The following is a 23,197-nucleotide window of genomic DNA, read 5'->3' on the forward strand; positions in this document are numbered from 1 at the left end:
ATGGCCTACTTCACGAACTTGTCGTCAAACTCGAACTTGAATCTTCCCGGCACATCCCCACGTCTTGATGTAAAACTTTTGACCGGGAAGTTGCTTCAAATCGACTATGACGTATGTTTCGTCATCGATCAAAGTGCAGCCCTTGTGTTTCGTCAAAACACGGTCGTACAAGAGCCTTGCACGCTTTTTGGCCACGGAATTCTGCTTCATGTGCCGGTTCGGATGTTTACTGGCTTTGTACGACTTGTATCCTTCCCTGTCAAGGATGTTCTGCACCGTTTGAAAGTTGGCGTTGTACCTTCTGGCCACATCTCGGATCGGAAGACCGGGTTTGGCTTTAACGCACCTCAACACCTTGCTGCGCAGGTGACGATCCTTGGTTCCAGTTTTTTTGTAGGTCCGCTGATTCTTTTCCTCACTGAGGGTTTCCTTATGTGTTTTGAGCACTCGATAAATTGTTGTTTTAGACTGCTTCAGCACTTTTTCCAGCTTGGAACCGGACCACTCTGGATTTTCGAGGTGTTTGTGCACAATATTTTTTCTTCTTTCGAGTTCCATTTGACGTTATTTCTGAACGTGATCGACTACTTTGATCAAACTTGCACCAGTTGTTCTCTATAGAAATGTAAGCAAACCACTGTCAAAGATTTTCGATTCCCAATACTAGAGGCGTGCTACCAGCGCGCGAGGGGCGTACCAATTTACTTTTAGTCAGCCTTTCATTATTAAGACAGCAAACATTAACATGAAGAATGAATGAATAAAAAATGAAATGAATAAATAACTAGTCTTACCGTTAACGATATCTAGTCCAGAAGAAGAGGATACTCTGTTGCACATATATGATGAGCATGTCGCGGAGATTATACTATGGGTTCCAATAAATTTCAGATTGAACTTCTAAAGCACACAAAGACATGTTTAACGGAAAAGGACATTTCATCTGTCATAAGAAATGGAACACGTTCAAAAAAAAAACCAAAAAAAAAACAAAAGTGTAAACAAATCCCAGTCTTTTTACATATATAACATGGATTATAGAACATTAACATTACCGTGGTTACGGGAAAGACTTCAGTTTACTTTTAATTCGGTGCAGTTGACATGAAAACATTTCAGTTCAAACTCGAAAAAAGCCATTCAATGATACATCCTTTTGAAGTCGGATTGGTAGCTATCGGCAACTGACTCGATGGCTTGGCTGCCTTCTGTTTGCAGTAAATATTGTGTATTGCATCGTTATTTATAATACACCAAACGATCTCATAATTGCGCCAACTAACGAGTGACACTCCACTTGATGATTGCTATGTGCATGCCAAACGGAGGATAGAGTAATACGTTAGTTGTCACCATCAGCCCAACCACCGGCCGGCTGGTTCCATGACTGAATGCTTTGAATAGAGATGACGGGGGGAAATTGAAACACTCTTTCCCTTCTCTCTTCCCTCATGATGTTAGTCACGAATATTACTATGTCAACATTAAACACACGTGAAGCGGCTTTGAATGGAGGCTCCAATCAGTTGGCGGATGGAGGAGGTGTGCATGTGAATGGACACGTATCTAGAGCCTGTCATCTTAAAACCACTGATGTGTGGTTTAACAGGGCCACACGTGAGTTACACTGATTGAATTGCTTACTGATCTAAGGGATGAAATCCGTATCGATGATGGTACGATTAAAGATTCCAGCAATTGTCTTTGATTTTCAACGTAGAATTTACAATAGTCTAACGTGCAAAAGTCTCCAACATCAATCCGAGTAGGCAATTAACCAGCCATATACCCCCATACGGTATGAGAAAATACACTCTCGACAACTTACTAGCAGCAGGGATAAAATCATACATTTCAGGGTCAGTTGTTTAGAATCGAAAGCTCAATGTAAACAAAACATCGTACATGACCGTTCCTACCGCGGGGAGCATCCGTTCATGTAAAAAGTAGACACCGATTTCCTTGAGAGAAGTTTATATGCTTCTTAACCTATTTGTCTCGCTTTATACATACTGGCGATCAACTATTGTGTAGAGTTTAAGTAACCAATTGTTCTGATCAGTAATTTTACTTGAGGTTTGCTGGTTGCGGATGAGCACAGTTACAACCTTCGAATAAATGAGGCCCTTCATCTAGATAGAGCATTTTTCTTACTCAAAAACTTCATAACGTATCGATTCTCAACGTTGATTCACTGTGAGAACCAGCTCGCACTACATCGCCTCTTTTCAAGTGCTTTTCGTTCAGAGGAGGTTCGCTTACCCCAGGTTGAGGATCAATGGTCTAACGTTTCGTGATGACCAGACATCGTTGAAATGCTATTGAAGTTGACGGGGTGGTTTGTTGATCTGCGTGTTGGACTGACATATACATGTCCGTGAATGAATAGTGTTTGTTTAGCATGTTTAGCATCACCTTGAGTTTTTTTTATTATATGTGTTGAAGACAGCTGTTTTCGAACCACTCATGAAGTGATAGAACTATTTTGGAATACATACCTACATCAATGAGGTCAAATTAATTATAAAAATCTGTGGTGCAAGGGAGTTCTGCTGATTGTACCTGCAAATAAGTGCTCAAACGTATACCGTTATCGATTTTCTCTCAACCGACTTTTATCCTGTTTACCATATTGCTGTCTAATGATGTATTCATATACATGTGCAGTAAACATTACTTTGCAGTATACAATTTACATCGCGTATGAAAACGTTTTGCCAATACTTATCCTAAACAATGGCGGTTTGCGTTTATCACGGTAATCACGACTTTTTTTTACAGCACCTCATTACTCATCAATTAGCATTTGTAGGAATGGGTTGATGTTGGTGGATGGTTTCGTGACGTTCATTAGAGCCGTTTAATTATTTATTGGCAACCTGTTATCAGCAGAATGGTGATATAACAACTTTTGGGATGAGCAGTTTTATGTTTTTATACTGATTATTTGCTTTATGGCAGTATGAATCATTAAAATGTGATTAATATTTCGCTTCCTCATATTTAGTCATCAAGCCAACGCTACTGATGCTGGTGCAAACTAATACTAAAAATAAACTTAATCTTTGCACCGCACCGTGACAAATATGAGAAAAACAAAAAAATATAAGGCTAAACGAGTGGCTTTCCATACTGCCATCATGCCGCATACCTTGTGACGAAGATTGAAAAGTGATAACAACAAGCAGGTCACACCCCTCAACTCCTTCATGGGGTTGCTTATTTTGCTGCATCTCACCTTTTGCAGTGAAATCTGATGTGGCAGCAGCAAGATCAAACATTCAATGAGGTCAAGTTATCCGGTAGAAGAAGTTTAGTGGATCAGTAGAATCTTGACATTTAAGACTCACCATTGTGTAGTTGGTATGGGGTGTCCTAGAAGGTATACGTATACTTTCAACACGCCACCATTTCAGCCCGATGGCATAATTGTGTGTTACTGTTTGTACGTTGCACAACAAGTATGTTTACCAAGATTGTTAAAATGCTAGGAATTTCTTTGGTTCCTTGGATCACTACTTATTGCAAATCTGTAGCTTAGGAAATTGGAAAACAAGAAGTATTGGAGTTGTCCAAACCTGGGAGGAAGACACAGGTAGCCCACACGAAAGTCATGTCATAGTTCGTTCTTCTTGTCAAGAAAATCTTAGCGATTGAAATTAAATCAAAGTAGGTGTAGCAAAAGTGGCTGTTTTGCTTTGAGTGTGTAGTGATTCTTTGACGTTAATCAAAGTGCAGTGAGAAAATATACCTTTATGTTTTGGGTTTTATTATGACACCAAAAAACTTAGCATAAACTTTGATTAATGATATCTTCCAATATACATCTACACTGATAAAATTTCAAAGATTGTTTTCAAGTGTCCCACACATGGGCCTCCCTTAGCTCAGTCGGTAAAGGCGCAGCTACAAAGCAAGACCATGCTGGAGGTGGCTGGGTTTAATTCCCGGTCCGGTCTAGGAATTCTTCGGGTTGGAAAATTTGTCGACTTCCCTGGGCATAGAAGTATGATTGGACTTGCCACACAATTATACCGATGCAAAAATGGTACAGGCATCGAAAGCTCTCAATTAATAACTGTGGAAGTGCATCTAGAACACTAAGTTGAGAGCACGCAATAAGCTAATATGCGATATGCAATAAGCTTGAAAAGCGAAGAAGAAGAAGAAGACACATGAATATTTGCAAAATGATCAACAAATGATATCTATGTGTCGGACACATACTTAATATATGTACAAATAAGAGCCATCTATAACCTCACATACTATTTATTTGATAAATGAATCTCATAAATTTCATGTGCGCTTGTGGGTGGATTCTGTTTATGTGTGGTCACATGAAAATCATGTGGAATTTTACATGGAAATTCGTCAATAAAAATGTGTGGATTTCTATTAGTGCAAGTATTCTAGTGATGAACTAGCCTCAGGGTAAAAATCACTCTAATTAAGCTTTTAAAAGTCTGAGTATACATGTATGCATGGTCCCAAGCAACAAACATGTTTTATAACAGTTTATATAACCTTTGTATGATTGGTTTTGGTGCAATATCATTTTACTCAACATAATTCTATGAATTTGTGTTAGTTGAGGTAGGAATGAATTTAAAAAAAGGGTGTTATATTGATTAAGATAGCTCAAAGCGACAATTGTGATGTGATGTGATGTGAATGGAACCCACCATCAGTGCAAGGATTACCAATGTCTGCAGATACTTTACCGGTTGTAAAGTTCTGCCTGATGGTTTGTTCCAGCAGGCTTCATTGAAGACCTTTGAACAAAACGACCAGATGTCCATCTGTAATCACGTGACAAATCCATTTATTTCCTTAGGCTATCCTCCCCTCCCCTAACTTAGTATATAATATAAGGTTTTAGCATATATGATTACAGTAATGTTCCATCACATGCTCAAAAATGTGCAGACCATCCATTTGGCGATCAATGATGATTTCAAAGACGGTTCGCTTGATGGGGATCAACATAAAGTAGTCCCGTCCTATGTATAATCAGTTTGAAGTGTCCAGATAATCGGCTGTAATCGATTGCTGGATCTGAGTGACGGTAGCCAAGTATCAGGTCCAGCAACTTGCAATTTCTTGACGCGAATACAACGTACAAGAGAATATATTGGTTCCAATAAAGGTTCCTCTTCGTTTTCGAAACCGTATGTCAGCGGCAAATCACAGTCAGATCACAGTTTCACACTTTGATTCCTTTTGAAACGGATAATCGCGTTCTTGTCCATGTTCGAAAATGTTACCGGATTAATAATCAAATATGCAAAAATAAAACTCCGAGAAAAAAAAAACGAATGTCATGTTCGTCCGCACACGCAGCCTACTCTGAAAATAACTCAAAGCGACAATTTACCATAAATTACTTTACGCTAGATATTAAAACCACTTTCTGAATTCAACTATAAGAAAAGAATCGTAAAACTGTTTGGCTCCCGATGCCTATTTGTGACAGTTTTTGCTTGGCTCCTTCTGACGTTCATATGTTTAGAGTCTGGATCTCCCTACTAGGTCCAAATTACCATCCGTAAGTTCGGTGGGTGGGTTACAAACACTGGTGGCTCCAGTGCTGGGCACAGGGGCACATATGCTCTCTCTGTTGATTCAGATATAATATATTAAAAAATCGATACGAAGTGACCTTCTACACTTTCCCTGACAGTAAGAAATCCTGATAACATGCCACTTGCCCTATAAGTTCCCCATTAGGCTTGTGTGAACATATAGTGATGGACATTGGCAACTGTGAATCAGAATCCTTTATCTTCAGCGAGCTTATTAAATTCAGGGGTAGGGTTAACTACCCCATTTCCGGCCTATTAAGCACAACCCGCATTTAGTCTTTCTTAATCTAGCGCAGTTTAGCACCAAATGGAATATTATTATTACTTATGGTTTCCAAATTTATTTACCTTTCCGTACGTACCGTAAGATTTGATAAAAAGAAACCAATCGTTGAGATATTGTCAAAAGTCTAACACTGCTTCTTGACGCCAAACTCGGCCTACAGATTCTAAACTCGGCCTAACGCATTGAAACGCCATTGAAACGCCATTGAAACACCATTGAATTCAATTCGACCTATCGGATGAACATAAAAATTGATTCGGTCGAAGCGCTTCTTTTGTTTTTGGCAATAATGGTTGCAAATCTTCATATCACGCGTTCTCATTGACGTCGTTCGGTAGCTTACTAACTAAAGTATCGTACCAAACGCATAATTGACTTGTTAACTCTGAAATCATCGATTTATTTGAGTAGTTCTCTACCCTATAAGGTAAGATTCCTTAAATTGATTCAACTCAGAAAACTGTTTCTCAGAGTCACGGATCTAAAAAAGTCTAAATAATGCAAAAACAAAATCATGCGGGGTAACAAGTCGACTACAAATCAAGCAATGCACATCGGTAAACGTTACCGATCGTTCGGTAAATTTGACAGCTAATTTTGCTGATTCAGTTTACAGATTTTTCGGAAATGTTCTCGATTACCGAAAACATTACCGACCGTTCAGTTGTTGAGAATTCGGTAAATGAATTACCGAAGCCGGTGATTTTTTCTAAGTGTGTATGCCTGATATGTACTACAAAGTTGATAAACATTTTAAACAATATTTGTCAACCTTGTAGTGAAAAGTGTCATGATTAACCACAAAAGAGAGAGCACATGTGACCCCAGTAATTACAGAACATACCGAAATATGATCGAAAACCGGGTCGTGGAGGTAGAATATTGAACCGGATTATTCTAGCTTTTCGCAAATAAGAAGAGTGCTTCGTGCATAATATGAATAAGAATAACGTCTAACTCGCCAAGGCAACAAACGATCTACACCCAACCGGAGGATGTAAGATTTACTTACAGTTATCGTGCTCTACAATACACCGACACCGTGACCAGAGGTTCTTGCAATCATTGTCGAGATTCTCGGTGATCACTTTGCCTCACGATCTGCGATTTCGGGCTACGACGAATGCTTTCGAGGAAACCGCATCGGAGCTCAACCAGCCCTTCCGGCTGGACGAGCTTTAACAGACTTTCTCAAAAGCCAGAGGCAGATCCGCTGGTCCGCATGAGATAGGGTATCCTCTTTTGCGGAACCTTCACACTGAAGGTAAGCTAAGATTACTCGAATTGATCAATCGTGAATGGGGGAACGATTCACTCCCCCAAGCCTGGAATCAACATCCCTATCCAGAAGCATGGTTTCTCCGGTCGGGAATCCAAGGACTTTAGACCCATGTCTCTTACCTGTTGTGCGGCAAAGATCACCGAAAGAATGGTTAACTGAAGATTGATTTCTCGAATCGCCGAACCTCTTGACCATCGACAACAAGTGTTGCGCCCGGGACATGGGACAAATGCTACTCTCGGACAGGTTATCCATGCTGCCTTTTCCGCAGGCAAACATACCGAACTGGAAGTTCTCGATATTTCCAAAGCCTTCAACAGAACCTGGATGCCGGATCTCAAACGACAGGTCTCGGTCTCGGTGGGCACATACTCCACTTCGCAAAGAATTTCCTTTTCAATCGCACTTTTTAAGTAATTCTGGAGAAGCATCGATCCAAGATATTTTGGGAGGAAACTGGATTACCACTGGGTCGGTAATAGCAATTACCAGTGCTCTTACTATTTGAAGATTATACAGAGCGGGACCTTTCAATTATAATCCGTACCTTGCGATGAAAACAAGGCCAAACAAACCCGAACACTTCATCATTTCTTAATAGTGATGGAGTAACACAACATAAGGGCACGGGATTTACTACAATGTATCAAATTTCTGGTCGCAGTGGTTTTATGTCCCGAACAGAGGACAAAAATGGAATTATGCCGTAACTGGTGCATATGGCATAACTGTCTTAAATACCCTACCCGAGCAAAGTCCAGCATCATAATGACAGCAAATTGAAATCAAATTTTGATATGAACATCAAACTGAAATCATAATTTGATTTCAGTTTACGCAATTGACAAATATTATACCTAATTTTGTTTTCATTTTGCTGTACATTTGCTCTTCAAAAATATGTTGTTGCGAGTTTGTTTTCATTGCCTTAGCATAACATCAAATTGAATACATGTTTTGTTATCAACAGGAAAAAATGATATCAAATTGAGTTTTCAGTTTGCTCCCACTGATAGCAGAAATAGTTTTCAATGTGATGTCAAAGGAAGATTTGTTTGCTCTCAATTTTGATATTTTAACCTTTAAAACGACCATAACGACAGCAACCTGAGTAATCATTATCAGCGAAATCACAACATCGAATTTAGATTTCAATTTCTTCCTTATAGTCGCTTGGAAGTTTGCTTTTACCGTTGATGCTATCGTTCAGTAAGCACATGTTGTATTACGCGCACATCTTGGCTTACGTCGTGGCTGTTCAATGCGTAAGAGAAGTAATAAGATCCTTTTTGCAAAGTTCTGCTAAAACCCAAGTATTTTTTTGGTTTTATGAGGGTTCTATAGATCAAGATTTAGACTTGTAGAATGCTTTGAAACCTCGGCTTGCAATGTTGCTTGGAAAGTGACGGATATAATGGTTTAGACTTGTGATATCAGTGAGCTGATGAGCTGCCGTTCCTTTAAAAAACCACGGGCCATCAGCTTACTCAATCGGATGTGAATCCTACGTCAAATCTACGGTCGTATCTTGGATACAACCGCTTACTTTGTGCTTGCCACGATAGCATGCATAGCATAGAAGAATTATTGAAATATATTTATTGCACAATATAAACTGCCTAAAATCGCATGAGTACGGCTCTGTGTGGAATGAACAACAATATTAGCCCTAGAATATTTTAAAATATTCATAATGCTTAAGGTATCGGTATCTTACACACAGCTTTTGAACTAAAATCCAGTATCCTTTATCCCGGATGTTTTTTTTGCCCATATACCTTTATTTGAATTCCTAGATGCTTGAGCTTCGGCAGATAGAATGCTGACCGGATATTCTATCCTTTTCAGAAAAGTAACGATTTCTAAGTAACTGAAAAAAAAAGAATTCGGACGAAAAAACCACCCGGGAATAAGGATTCTTTACCATATATTTATATGATTAAATCAAAAACATACTTGATGTTTTCTGATCGAAAGCACGAAAATGGACGCTTAGGTCGAATTAACTCTCTACCATACATATGAGAATTAGGTCTGGGAAAAATAAACAGATAAGATCTCTAAAGAAATTTTAGATAATTCAACAAACCATGAAAACATATTGAACCCTTCTAAACCAATCTTATTAAATATTCTTAAACACGGGTGCGTACATCATGGGGTGGAAATAATCACACTAATCCAGCATTTAGTTGATCAGTATTTTTTTGTACTGGGCTTGCACGGTAAAACGAAAGAATAACCGACGTTCTGTAAAACACAAACTGAACTTCGGTATCGTTTGATGCAAAATACTGTACACAGAATATATATTTACTGAGAAAGTCGTTAATTTCCAAATTTTCTAGGTTTCACGAAAAGTCAGTAAAAATAATTACTGTGCACAAAGTAGTCTTTATTTGATTACCGACTGGTCAGCGAAATAGCCACTTTGTTTTACCGACCAAGAATTGTAAAACTCTAACCTGTCAATTTTATTCCCGCCGCCATCAGTAAAATCCGGGAGCAAGTGTTTTATCGCGCAGTTTTGTGAAAATTTGTAAGAAACCATGAATTATATCATGACGGAATTGTTGAATGAATTCAAGTACGTATAGTGCATGATTTGGCTATGGCTTGTGACCAAATTATTCTCGATTCTATTAGATTACCCAATACCAACATTAAACCATGAAACTCCTACACTTTACGCCCGTGGAAAATTCCTTGAAACCAACACCGATGGAATTATCTCCTGGAAGAACGTCACTATTCCTTTGAAAAGGAATTTCTTGGTATGTTTCCATATGTTTTGCATGTAGTTGACTGTCTTCAATGTAGATTGTCGATCGAGCGACAAGCTATTCTTCGTAATCTTTAAGTCAGTTTTTATGGAAGTTGGAAACAGAACAACTTCGGGCGATAAGTTTCTCCGTAGTTTGTATTGATTTAATGGTTGTTGTTGTTTTCAATCAGTATCCTGAAAAAATGAGAAATATAAAATGCATTTAACATTGAAATACATGATTTTCCTCCCGGACATAGTTTTTTTTCTCCTGAAAATCTTTTAATATAACTGGGTAACACGGTACAAGAATTAACAGAATAACTGTCTTGTCAGTTAAATTGCAGCAAAATAAACAAAAAATTACTGGGCTTTCCAGTATACGCAACTCGAACCAATTACTGAATGAACAGTTATTTTTGACAGATTGACTTTACGGACAGTTCGGTAATGCAAATTTTTGCTGTGATGATTACTGTAGGATCCGGAATTCAAAAACCCAGTAAAATTTTACTGACTCCAGCAATCTAAAGTTAGTGTGTACGCCGTAGATTTAGGCTCAACCCATTTTTTGATGCATCTAAACTCAAAGTAAGTTTTGGTCCGGTTTTAGTAATTTTAAGTGATGCAAATAAATTTAAAATATTTTATTGTTGTAAAATGCCATCCAAATATCAAAAGTTAAAAAATCTACTTGCTGCAAAACAGAACCGTCGATCACACCAAACCTAGCACAAAACTGAACAATAATTTATGTCAGCATTTTCATATTAAAACAACGATAATACCGTATGCAAACATCCATCGCACTAGGTTGGCTTGTGTCAACAGCTGCTTACCGTACGACACGCGACCATCCTACGCAAGATGGTGAGCATATACCTACATATTTCCATTATGGTAAACATGTTGGAGAGCAACCCAACCCAACCGCTTCGTCCTCGTGGATAAACAAATCGATGGACACGCGAATCCAGCTTATATTTACCACCCCCAAAACAATCCCGGCGTTTCATATACACACAGCTATCTCCCGAAGAACGCGTTACCCACTGAGTTCTACCTACCGATTTTTTTTATCTGCGAGTTTCGTTGGTCCGAGTATATGGCGAACTAGTCACTCGCAGAAAGTCAGAGCGATTGGTTGAAAACTCGCCGAGAATAAGCGGTGGGAACTCAGTGGACGCGCTCTTCGGGGGAAAGCTGTAAACGTGATGAAAGCTATTTTCAAAACAAATCTGACCACTGCGCAGTCGGCAGTGTTTTGATCTCCACGGAGATGTATTCCAACCACATAAAAGTGTCAATTAGCGGCTACTTACCGATTTTCGCAATACTGGCCGACAGAATCCAGACACCGATCACGAATGGTGTTTCGACACGGGAAAATTCCACCTGTGCGACCGGATATCGTTCCACCTCGTGACCACCTTCGCGGCTCCCGTGGCCATGTTCTCCATCGGCGATGTCGTCCTGTGTGGCGGCACTGAGTGAGCCACCACCGCCGCCATCATCGCCGCCATCCGATGACACTGTTGACGATACAATAGATGCTAACTCAGCGGAACGCTTGAATTGACTTTCACTCGGTCCCAGAGAACCGAAATGCCTACCCGGTTGTGGCGTAAGCAGGGCGGCTGCCGCCAACTGCTCGGATGCCTGAAATGGGAAAAAGATGAACGTGTTAAGTATGCGGGGTGATTTTGGGAATTCGAGTGCTAATTGATGGGGTACATGGGGTTGCTGCTTGTAATGATTTCAAACAAAATGCTGTCGTAGGCGGTCATGAGCAAGCTTGATGGAGCCTCGCTCGCGACTCTTAAGGAGAAAGGGAACGAACATCTAAAATTCAAATGCAGTTGTTTCGATTAAAACTAAAGTTTTGTTAATGAAAATGTGTTCACTGTGTTCCAGCTGGCAAGAAATACAGTGAACACATTTTTATAAACAACATATTTGGTATGAACGAAAAAACTGCTGCTGCCAAATGAATGAGACGAGCCTAAGCATTTTTGTGAGGTAGAATTTCTATTCACATCATTCCACCGAGCTTAACATTTTGTGAGCGAAGGGGGATAAAACGAGAGTGAGCACGCTCTCACCCTGGGTGAACTCTGAGCTTCTTGCCTCGAACAAAAAAAAAATCATCATCTTCTCGCTTGAGTACGCTCTTCTCTCGCTCTATCGGGGAGTTTTTGGTTACTTCTTCCACATTCTTGCCATCACTTACCCGAGGCGAGGGCTGGCTAAGCTCGCATGGCAAGAGTATTTCAAATCATCCAGCGAATTTGAGGAGTTTCATCAGAGAGGTGACTATTTTAAAGATGAGCAACAGGGATAAAATGTAAACTCAATTTGTATTACATGCTGAATTGTCTAAAAAATTAAATCAGATGACAAATTTCTAAAGCCGGAGCAAATCTCGTTCTTAGCAGTCAGATACTTATAACTAATTATGTGTGACTCCAAGCGACTCTACGGTTAACGCTAGAGGATTCATGCACAGATAAAAACTCTGAATTTTAATTATGATGTAAACATTCAATCACGTAGACTTGTATTTCATTTCACGCAACCGAGCAACTTGCAAACAATGTTGTTTACAAAGATGGGCTTTTGTATACAATATTTGCTACATTGCATGACATGTGTCAGAACTTTACATGATATATAATGCAAACGTATATGATATGTGACGCTCCATTTACCTATGTGCATCATATTGAACAGAAATTTACATTACTTTTTCGAACTGTGTGGGGCAGCTAAAACTCCAGAGAATTTGAATGGTAAATTATCGAGGGCATGAGCATTAAGCTTAGAGGATTGGGAGGTAGCATCCAAAATGTATATAAGACAATTGACACAGTCTTCAACCAGAGGTTGCACAGACTGAACACTTAACATTAGACAACGGACGACACACATCACCCGGTAGACCAGTACGGAAATTTTCGGGTTGCGTAAAGTTCCATCGACTGGAGCGGCAATCACAATACGCCTGAACAATGGGTGCCGCCGTTAACCTCACGACCACGAAGCCCACCAAACATATCAGTGCTAACATTTGAAAACGGCACAAAAGCCATTTGTAAACAAATGGTTTGTGGGCCCTTTACTCGCTACCCGAAGAACGCCCACGCAAACCAACAGCATCGTCAGGAAGGGGAAAATTTCCCCTACCCGATGTTGCTGTTGTGTCGCGTGGGTGTACTTCAAGTAGTGAGTAAAGGGCCCACAAACCATTTGTTTACAAATGGCTTTTGTGCCGTTTTCAAATGTTAGCACTGATATGTAGTGTAAATGACGTCTTCGGCAATACCTTTACCTTTATTGTTTGGGGGTAAATGAAGTCATTTCCCCCATATGACTGTTAATCATTTTTGTTCAGCTGCTGTCATTTGTGGCGACATCTATCGAAAAAAGGAAACTGTTTTCCACGACTTTTTAACAAAGGACAGCAAACCTAGAAAACCCTTACACAGACTACAAAATGAAGTACATAACACCTCTACTTATGCATTTAAACTCACCCAAACCTCATTTTTAGCATTTTCGACAAAAACAATTCTTTCTAAACCCCGCCCCAAATCTCTGATCACGGAAGGGAAGTAAAGCCGTTGGTCCCCGGTCTATCAGTTGATGGGTTGATAGGTAGGGTTCAGGTGTGGGACCTGCCTCCCTGGCGTCGATAGCAGTGGTACTCAGTACGGAAAACAAGATCGACGAAAAACAAATCAAAGGAAGAAAACCCGCCTCAATTAGATAAAAGGTGGGGCCTGGCAAACTCTTTTTTGTCGAGAATGCTAAAAGGGCAGGCTTAAGAATGTGCTTATAAATGCATAAAGAAGGGTGCCGGCAAAAAGAACTTTGTTCAAGCAAAGAAATTCTCTCGAGAAAAGCAGCCATGATAATTTCATCTCATTAAAGGGCGAACACGAAATTATTGCGACACATTCAACAGGGCATAACTTTTTTACCATTGGGTAAAAATCAACCAAATTTTGCACACTTTCTCATTGATGTGTATTGTGTACATGCTGTCAAACTCGAAGTCGTGTTTTTCGATTCAACGAAAATGGAGGTGAACCAACGCGAGTTGAGAGAACAAATTCTTTCCAAACACCTGGAATTTCCTGACCTGTCGCACCGGCAGTTGGGAAAAATGTTGAACATTCACCATTCAACCGTCTCCAGAGTGTTGAAGCGGTTCCAGGAGCGGTTGACGTTGGACCACGGCAAAGGAGCTGGAAGAAAACCGGGACCAGAGAACAAAAAGACGGAGGGAAAGGTGAAGCGGATGATTAAAGCAAATCCCAACGTCTCAAGCCGTGATTTGGCTAAAAAGATCGGCATGTCGCAGAGCTACGTCCAGAATGCAAAGAAGAGAGCTGGACTACATACATACAAGGTACAGAACTTCCCAAACCGCGATGAGCGGCAACAATCGACGGCTAAAACTCGGGTACGGAAGCTCTACGAGAAGATGCTGACAAAATATGGCTGCTGTGTGATGGACGACGAAACGTATATAAAAGCCGATTTTAAGCAAATTCCGGGGTTGGAGTTTTTCACCGGCAAGAGCAAGTTCGATGTGGACGACAAATTTAAGAAGAAGAAAATGTCGAAGTTCGCCTCCAAATATCTCATTTGGCAGGCCATCTGCTCTTGCGGACTGAGGAGTGAGCCTTTCGTGACAAAGGGCACAATAAATGGCGAGATCTACAAATCTGAGTGTCTCGAGAAGCGCCTTTTGCCGTTCTTGCAGCAGCACGACGAAGCTCCACTATTTTGGCCAGATTTGGCATCATGCCACTATTCTAAAAGTGTCCTGGAGTGGTATGAGGCCAATTCTGTCCATTTTGTTCCAAAGGACATGAATCCGCCAAACTGTCCGGAGCTGCGCCCGGTGGAGCAGTACTGGGCAATAATGAAGCGGGAACTTCGGAAGAGCAAGAAGACAGTTAAAGACGAGAAGGACATGTTAAGAAAATGGAAAAAAAACTGAGAAACTGGTACCGGATGACACTGTAAAGACTTAGATGGAGGGCATCAAGCGAAAATGAGTTCAATTTTACACTCAAGGCTCCATCGATTAACTTTTCTTTTGATTTTTGAAGTAAATATATGTATAAAACTACCCTAAAATTTTGGTTTGATTCTAAACATTATAAGAAAATTGGCATGACATTTTCGGTGTCGCAATAATTTCGTGTTCGCCCTTTAGGTAGTATTAGCCGATAATTTCGTTTCCTTTTCTGCAATTCTGCAATCACCAGAAAGATTATGATTTTTCACCCTTCCCGATGACCAGATTTTCAGCTGTCTTCAGACCGAAAATGAGAAAGACAACAACGCCGAAAATACCACCCGTATGGCGCGAGTTCGGTTCTGTCTGAATTTAAACTTTAATGTAATAATTATCGCATAGTTTTTATGTGAATCGTTTAGCATATAAAAACCTATTTGATCCAAACAATGCAAAGCTTTTAAAAATTTGCCTTTGTAGCGACTCTATAACCAACCCGTCAGCACCTGTGTTTATTTCAGTTACCATGGGGACATAATTTGTGATTAGCCCCGGTCCCTTTCAAATTGTATCATTATTTATGTACGGTCCTTATATTTGAAATGACGTTAAAAATTCATCTAGTGATAGCCAGAGGATCATCATCCATCGTTTCAAACATGTGCTGCACTCTCATTGGTGGAAAAATCACAACACAGTGAACAAAAAATAATCGATTAGTTGTTAATCGAGTAATTACAAAATGGGACATCTCTGATTTTCGTTTGATTGTTTTTCATTCATTCTTCATTCTTCATTCTTCATTCCTTTATTTAACGTCGGTCTCTGTTCCGCAATCTAGTGCCAATCACCGACGGACATCGATTGCAATCCATTGCCGGCAATCAAATGTGCAAGAAGGCAGCTTCCACACCTGCGTAGGATATCGCACCCATTCAAACACACATGGGCCGGGACCAACCACCAATCTCGGTTGGGATTGAACCCAGACCCATTGGGGTGTGAGAAAGCAGTCACGCTTACCACTACACCACCGGCGCCGGCTGTGTGATTGTTTTGATAAAAAAGAGCGCAAAATTTCATCTCTACCGAGGGGGCATTAAATCCACAAAATTACTTCATATACGGGGGTATTCATTGGATGAAAAGGACCGTGAAAGAGGAGTTTTTCTTCCGGCAGTTTCATCTTAGTATTCTTCTTTGCTTTAACTCTCATGAAAAAGTTCCATATTAAGCAGTCAGTCTGTGGTGGATTGTTCCATACCCCGATTGTTCCATATCCCGATTGTTTCATATCCCGCTCCACTGAAAAATCCCATAAGCAATATCCAATGTGCGCGAGAAAGAACGGTAATTAGGTGCTGGTGTGCTAGCGCCAGTGTACTAGAATTGTACTAAAAAGTAGTTAGCATAATGTAAACAGGGCGTCAGCATCTACCAGTATGAGATTTCAGGAGCAACCAGCCCAATGGCAGGCGCGTAGACAACATCTTATACAGTGACAGCGGGCCGAGCACAGTAAAATAAATGATTTGAGCCCGGGACATGCTGCCTACTGTCAAACGCTGCTGCTGGTATAGGCCTTGCCACTGGCCTGGGAGCAACCGAAGGAGCAACACCGCTACACCGAAAACAATTCTGAACTACCTATAATTATCGCGTAACGGCGCCGGTGGTGTAGTGGTAAGCGTTATTACCTCTCACGCCAGCAGGCCTGGGTTCAATCCCAGTCGGCGCCGCCGGGATGTTCTGAGGCATAGCATCTCTGTTCACGCCTTCCTTCGGATGGGAAGTAAAGCCGTTGGTCCCCGGTTCATGAGTTGATGGGTCGATAGGTAGGGTCCAGGTGTGGGAGCTGCCTTCCTGGCACGTCGGTAGCATTGGTGCTCAGCACGGAAAACAAGATCGACGGAAAAAACAAACCAAAGAAAAAAAAAATTATTATCGCGTAAAGTCTCTCCCTAATTAACGAAATTGTTTGCAAAGTTGTATACAACAATGCTAATTTTTGCGATATTGCGCTTAAATTTACACTTTACACTTTTTTTTACACTTTTTTTACTTAAAGTGTAAATTTTCGACAAATTTATCGTTAATAACATGTGCGTTTGATATCACAAAAATGTACATGATTTTTTCAAACGGTGTTGTTGGTTCAGCTGGTGGCCTCCCTTAGCTCAGTCGGTAAAGGCGCAGCTGCAAAGCAAAACCATGCTGGAGATGACTGGGTTCGATTCCCGGTCCGGTCTAGGAATTTTTCGGGTTGGAAAATTTCTCGACTCCCTGGGCATAGAGCATGATTGTACTTGCCACACAATTATACTAATGCAAAAATGGTAGCAGGCATCGAAAGCTCAATTAATAACTGTGGAAGTGCATCTAAAACACTAAGTTGAGAGCACGCAATAAGCTAATATGCCATAAGCAATAGGCTTGAAATGCGAAGAAGAAAAAGAAGAATGGTTCAGCTGGTGAGCTAGTGGACCAGCGTGTATCTAAACATCCCATAATGCCCAGCTGGTTCTTGATTTGTTTTTCCGTCGATCTTGTTTTCCGTACTGAGTACCAATGCTACCGGTAAAAAGGTAAATGAATCATTAAACAATGACAATGTTCCTTAATAAGTAAAAAAAAATCTCCTTAAAATAGATCGGGTTGCTCCTTAAATGATTGATCAAAATACGTTAAAAATCGTAAAATGCTCAGTAAATATTTAAAGTACGGTCCCTAAAATAGAGCAAAATGTACATTAAGCATTTGAAAATGCTCCTCAGTATGCACCGCTTTGCACCATTTTGAAGTGTAATTGTACCATATATCATCGGAAAAGCTGCTGTAGAAAGGTTAATAAGTACCATGAAATCAGCTGAAATGTTCAGTAAATCATTGTGTGCATTTGTGCATTTTTACTGAACATTTCAGCTGATTTCATGGTACTTATTAACCTTTCTACAGCAGCTTTTCCGATGATATATGATACAATTACACTTCAAAATGGTGCACAACGGTGCATACTAAGGAGCATTTTCAAATGCTTAATGTACAGTTTTCTCTATTTTAGGGAGCGTACTTTAAATATTTACTGAGCATTTTAAGATTTTTACGTATTTTGATCAATCATTTAAGGAGCAACCCGATCTATTTTAAGGAGATTTTTTTACATAATAAAGAATAATTTCATCTGTTTTATTGAGAAAAAGTCGGGATGCCCAATGCTACCGACGCAAGGGAGGCGACTCCTACACCTGGACCCTACCTATAGACCCATCACCTCATGAACCGGAGACCAACGGCTTTACTGCCGTGATCAGAGATGTTATGTCTCAGAACATCCCAGTCGGCGATTGAACCCAGGCCTGCTGGGGTGAAGGTAATCACGTTTACCACTGCACCACCGGCGCCACTATAATGCCCAGCTTACACCTATGCTGATTCACTAGCGCTGATATGCTTATTGGAGTGTTTACATATCTGCTAGTTCACTAGCTCAGTCAGCTCAATCACGTATTTCAATTGCTCCTGAAATCGCATGCTGGTATATGCTGATGCCCTATTTGCATGATACAGTATTTATGATTAATTTTTAGTACAGTTCTAGTTGTTGGTTGAGCTGGTAGAACAAGTGGACCAGCGTATATGTAACCACCCCAATGATGCCGATGTCCCTTTTTGCTAGCAACTGGCTCATCTGCGCTAACGAGCCAGCACTAATGTAAACCGGGTATATGGGGTGTTTACAATTCTGCTAGTGTACTAAAATTGTAATAAAAAGAAGTCAGTATAATGTAAGCAGGGCGTCAGCATCTACCAGCAAAATATTTCAAGAGAAACTGAAATCCGTGCTAGTTGGTTGAGCTAGTAAAGCTAGTGAACCAGCGTGTATGTTAACCCCCCTCTAATGGGCTGTTTGAACTTGTGCTGATTCACGTGCTGGTGAGCCTGTTGTTCGCAAACCCATGGTTATTATCATGATATAAACAGTTTTTTCTGGACAGACAAATTTTCATATAATATACCAAATGTAAATAATTTGACTTTTATTTTTGTAATATGTGCTACATTCGTGCCCCTCGTAATTGGATGATTGATACTGACCTTTCGTTCTTCCGGTGGTCTGACTATGACATTAAACCACGTCAAACTCTGCCATCTAGTTAAACAGTAGGAGAACAAAAGAGCCGAGAGCTAACTAATTTGTTGCAGAGTCTTACGGTATCAAAATAAACAAGGGGGTCCCAACTTTTTTCGTGTGCAAAAATCTGGCAATGCGGCATCGCTGCCTGTTAACATCACATTCGGCTCAAACACTTATTTTCTACACTCCTGCTCGGACTCCAGCAATACACGAGCGAATATTTTCGGTGTCCAATGGAAGATGAAAAAGTGTTCTCACCGGTTTTGAGAGAGCGATAATGTGTGGCTCCTTGACGCCAGTAACACATGGGTACTCAGTACGGAAAACAAGATCGTCGGAAATCAGATCAAGGAAAAATAAATAATTTACTATCATGCTCATCATTCACCGCCATTAGTGCATTAACCATTGCATTACACAACGTGCAGTAGGACCCTGTCAAAGTATGAACCACCTGACCGTCATTCTGCTCGGTGGCGCTACATAGTGAGTAATAAGTGCGCCTGCGACTGACACGCTATCCATCTTGGTAATGCGATATCTGACACAATTGAGTTTCAACAATGACGAACGACTATTTCGCAGAGCTACTTCCAGTTTCAGTGCACCGGCACGTCGTCATCGTCGTTGTACATCATAAGCGTACATAATGGAAATAACACTCATATGGGGACATACAGTGGGGGAAATTCGTTTAAACGCAATGTCATTTTTGCGTTTATTTTCAACACAAAAGATCGAGACAAAAAATCAAATATAGTTTGTCATAGCCCATCAGAAGTCTCGTATTTGAGAACACAATTTGAACGGAAGTTCATTGTGGTCTCTGAAAAAATCCAATAAAGGTGATTTTAGAGGGGAAATTCGTTTAAACGCACACTAACGTAAAGCCGCATTGAGCGTACCTATGCTCCTGTTATCTTGCGCATCTGTCATATTTACACTGTATAGCCCTCGTTCGCCATTAACACGAGTTTAAATTTGCGTTGCGCGGTAGTTGTTGCTTGTTTTCGGCAAAATGGGTAAAGGAAAGTATTTAAGCCAGTCGGAGCAAATACTGGTTCGAGAACTCAAAAGTCGCGGTGAGAGCAATCGCAAAATTGCACGTGTGATCCACAGATCGGAAGCAGCAATCAGGAACCTGCTGAAAAAAGGCAAGACGTATGGCGTAAAAAAGAAAACACAGGGAAATTCGAAGATCACCAACCGTGTCCGAAACCAAATCATACAAATGGGAGACTCTGGAAACTTCTCTGTTGCGCAAATCAAGCAAGAAATGGGGCTTTCCATTTCTAAGAGGCGTGTACGGCAGATTCTACATGGAAGTGGCCACTTAAAGTACACCAAAAAAGCAAAAAAACCCAATCTTCAACCGGCCCACATTAGCGCCAGATTGAATTTCGCTAAAAAATACATGTCTTGGACTACGGAATGGGACAATGTTATTTTTTCTGACGAGAAGAAATTCAATTTGGACGGCCCAGACTGCACCGCATATTATTGGCACGATTTGAGGAAATCTCCGCAGGTTAAGTTGAGCAGGAACTTTGGAGGTGGTACTCTAATGTGTTGGGCCGCTTTTTCGATCCATGGAAAGACCCCTATTGCCACCATTTCAACCAGGATGAATTCGGGAAAGTACTTGGAGCTTCTGGAAGATGTTTTGATCCCGTTTACTGAAGACGTTATGCCGGAAAATTTCGTATTTCAACAGGATAATGCAGCAATTCATGTCAGCAAGCAATCTTTGAAATGGTTTTCTGAACGAGACATCAGTCTTTTGGATTGGCCAGCTCGTAGTCCGGATCTAAATCCTATCGAGAACTTGTGGGGCATCCTGGCACGACAGGTTTACAAAGGCGGAAGGCAGTTTAAAACAGTTCGTGAACTTGAGTCAGCCGTAAGAGAAGCCTGGAGCTTGATACCTGATACAACTCTGCAGAAGCTGGTGAAATCAATGCCGAACAGAATTTTCGAAACTATTCAGAAAAACGGAAAGCAAACGAAGTATTAACTATTGTTTATTGTATTAAAACTAAAAGTGCGTTTAAACGAATTTCCCCCCCAAAATCACCTTTTTTGGGATTTTTTCAAAAGTCATTATGAACTTCCAATCAAATTGTGTTCTCAAATACGAGACTTCTGATGGGCTATGACAAACAATATTTGATTTTTTGTCTCGATCTTTTGTGTTGAAAATAAACGCAAAAATGACATTGCGTTTAAACGAATTTCCCCCACTGTATGTGGGGTGAGGAGTGGTGTTACTTTGTGGGTGACATGCCACCCAGGTTTAGCAGCAACTAGTACCGTAGCCTAGAATTAAGTCGTAAATATGCCAGGTACCAATCAACATACTTTTACACTCGTCACATTCTATGCTACGCATTAGATATCTTATATTTTCCCTGTCCAAGACAGGGCTCACTGCCACCGTGGCAAGCAGCTCGTTTGTTAACGTTTGTGTGAGGTACGAAGTACAATCCAGCGCTACGCATGACGAGTTTGACCTAAACAGCAAACGAAAAAGCAATAATAACAAGTGAATAATGGTGAGCTAATGACGTGATGGAGTCACGCGAATTCCTGGCCGTTTTGATGAATCACAGCGTGATGAACCCAATTGCACGCCCAATGGAAATTTTGTAATGGGCCAAACAATCAATGTATGTATTTTGGCAAACGTTTATCATTTTGCTTTCAAGTACCTAAGTATTCTGTATAGGATATGTCAATACAGAGCTGGGAAGAGGCCTAACAGATTTTGAAACAATGCCTTCTCTAGATTTTTTTCTTAGTTCCAAATTCAAGTTAAAATATATTTAATTTTAATCTAGCTGGTTTTCTCTATATGCATGTCAGAACAATAGACATCGTAGAATAAAAAACAAAACCTAAATCTAATCTAAATAAAGGGTGTTACGATCAACATTTGGAACCAAAAAAAATCAGCTAAGCTTCCGGTTGACCGAATCCGAATTGCTCGGGCTTTCGTTTAACTCCTGCCATCAGATTCATTACAGCTTCCTCGTCCACTTTGTTCTTGCTTCCAACAGTTTTTTGAGTCTTCGTCAGGTTCCGCTTGACGATGGTCCAATATTTTTTAATTGGGCGGAGCTCTGGCGTGTTAGGAGAGTTCTTGTCCTTGGGCAGGTTGTTGTCGGCATACCACTCCATGGCCTTTTTTCCGTAATGGCAGTATGCCAAATCCAGCCAAAACAGCACGGAAAAATTGTGTTGCTTCAGGAAAGGCAGCACACGTTTTTCCAGACACTCGTTCACGTAAATTTCCTGGTTGACGGTCCCGGTGGCAATGAAAATGTTGCTTTTCAAGCCATAGGTACAAATAGTATGCCAAATCATATATTTCTCAGCGAACTTTGAAAGTTTCATATGCTTGAAATGGATACCACTTTTCCCTTTCCGGTTATTTTCCGGTTTTCCAGCTTTTCCCGTTTCACTGGTCACCCTGATAATTCTAAGGCAATTTTAGAATAATATTCAGGTAATATTTCCGAGTCTTCCAAGGCAAATCCCAAGATAAATCTAAAAGTAAATCTGTACGCCCCTCGCGTGCCACTAGCACGCCTCTAGTGTTGGGAATCTAAAATCTTTGACAGTGGTTTGTATACACTTCTATAGAGAACAACCGGTGCAAGTTGCATCAAAGTAGTCGATCGCGTTTAGAAAGAACGTCAAATGGAACTCCAAAGAAGGAAAAAATATTGTGCACAAGCATCTGGAAAGTCCGGAGTGGTCCGGTTCCAAGCTGGCTAAAGTGCTGAAGATGCCTAAAACAACAGTTTGTCGAGTGCTCAAAACCTACAAGGAAACCCTAAACATCCGAACCGGCACATGAAGCAGAATTCCGTGGCCAAAAAGCGTTCAAGGCTCTTGTACGACCGTGGTTTGACGAAACACAAGGACTGCACTTTGACTCGCAAACTCGATTTGAAGCAACTTCCCGGTCAAAAATTTAACATCAAGACGTGGGGATGTGCCGGGAAGATTCAAGTTTGTGTTTGCCGACAAGTTCGCGAAGAAGGCCATAATTTGGCAAGCGATTTGCAGTTGTGGCCTGAAAACGGAATCATTTGTCACATCCTCGATGATGAC

General features: G+C 40.6%; 2 protein-coding genes across 11 annotated transcripts in view; one reads left to right on the forward strand and one right to left on the reverse strand.

Moving 5' to 3' along the window:
* The window catches only part of Nhe2 (Na[+]/H[+] hydrogen exchanger 2), a 273,598-nt gene that overhangs the window by 110,231 nt on the left and 140,170 nt on the right, over positions 1-23,197 (reverse strand). For 7 of the 10 annotated variants that reach the window (XM_065232880.1, XM_065232878.1, XM_065232874.1 and 4 more), the window contains exon 4: positions 11,240-11,576. In XM_065232880.1, coding sequence (XP_065088952.1) covers positions 11,240-11,576 — 337 coding nt within the window. The remainder of the gene's footprint in view (positions 1-11,239; positions 11,577-23,197) is intronic. The other 3 variants (XM_065232881.1, XM_065232883.1, XM_065232882.1) reach the window with 1 other exon arrangement.
* On the forward strand, positions 13,919-15,598 carry LOC135710375 (uncharacterized). The gene is made up of 2 exons (XM_065232934.1): positions 13,919-14,947; positions 14,985-15,598. Exon 1 carries the CDS (start codon positions 13,996-13,998, stop codon positions 14,923-14,925), a length of 930 nt encoding a protein of 309 aa, XP_065089006.1. The 5' UTR covers positions 13,919-13,995; the 3' UTR covers positions 14,926-14,947; positions 14,985-15,598.

Source organism: Ochlerotatus camptorhynchus, unplaced genomic scaffold (assembly GCF_037179485.1).
Source record: "Ochlerotatus camptorhynchus isolate MF236.1 unplaced genomic scaffold, CSIRO-AGI_Acam_v1.1 ptg000379l, whole genome shotgun sequence".
Lineage (NCBI taxonomy): Eukaryota > Metazoa > Arthropoda > Insecta > Diptera > Culicidae > Ochlerotatus > Ochlerotatus camptorhynchus.

What these genes read in the sequence shown, in the direction of transcription:
- LOC135710375 (XM_065232934.1), top strand. Translation starts at nt 13,996, where the DNA reads ATGGAGGTGAACCAACGCGAGTTGAGAGAACAAATTCTTTCCAAACAC.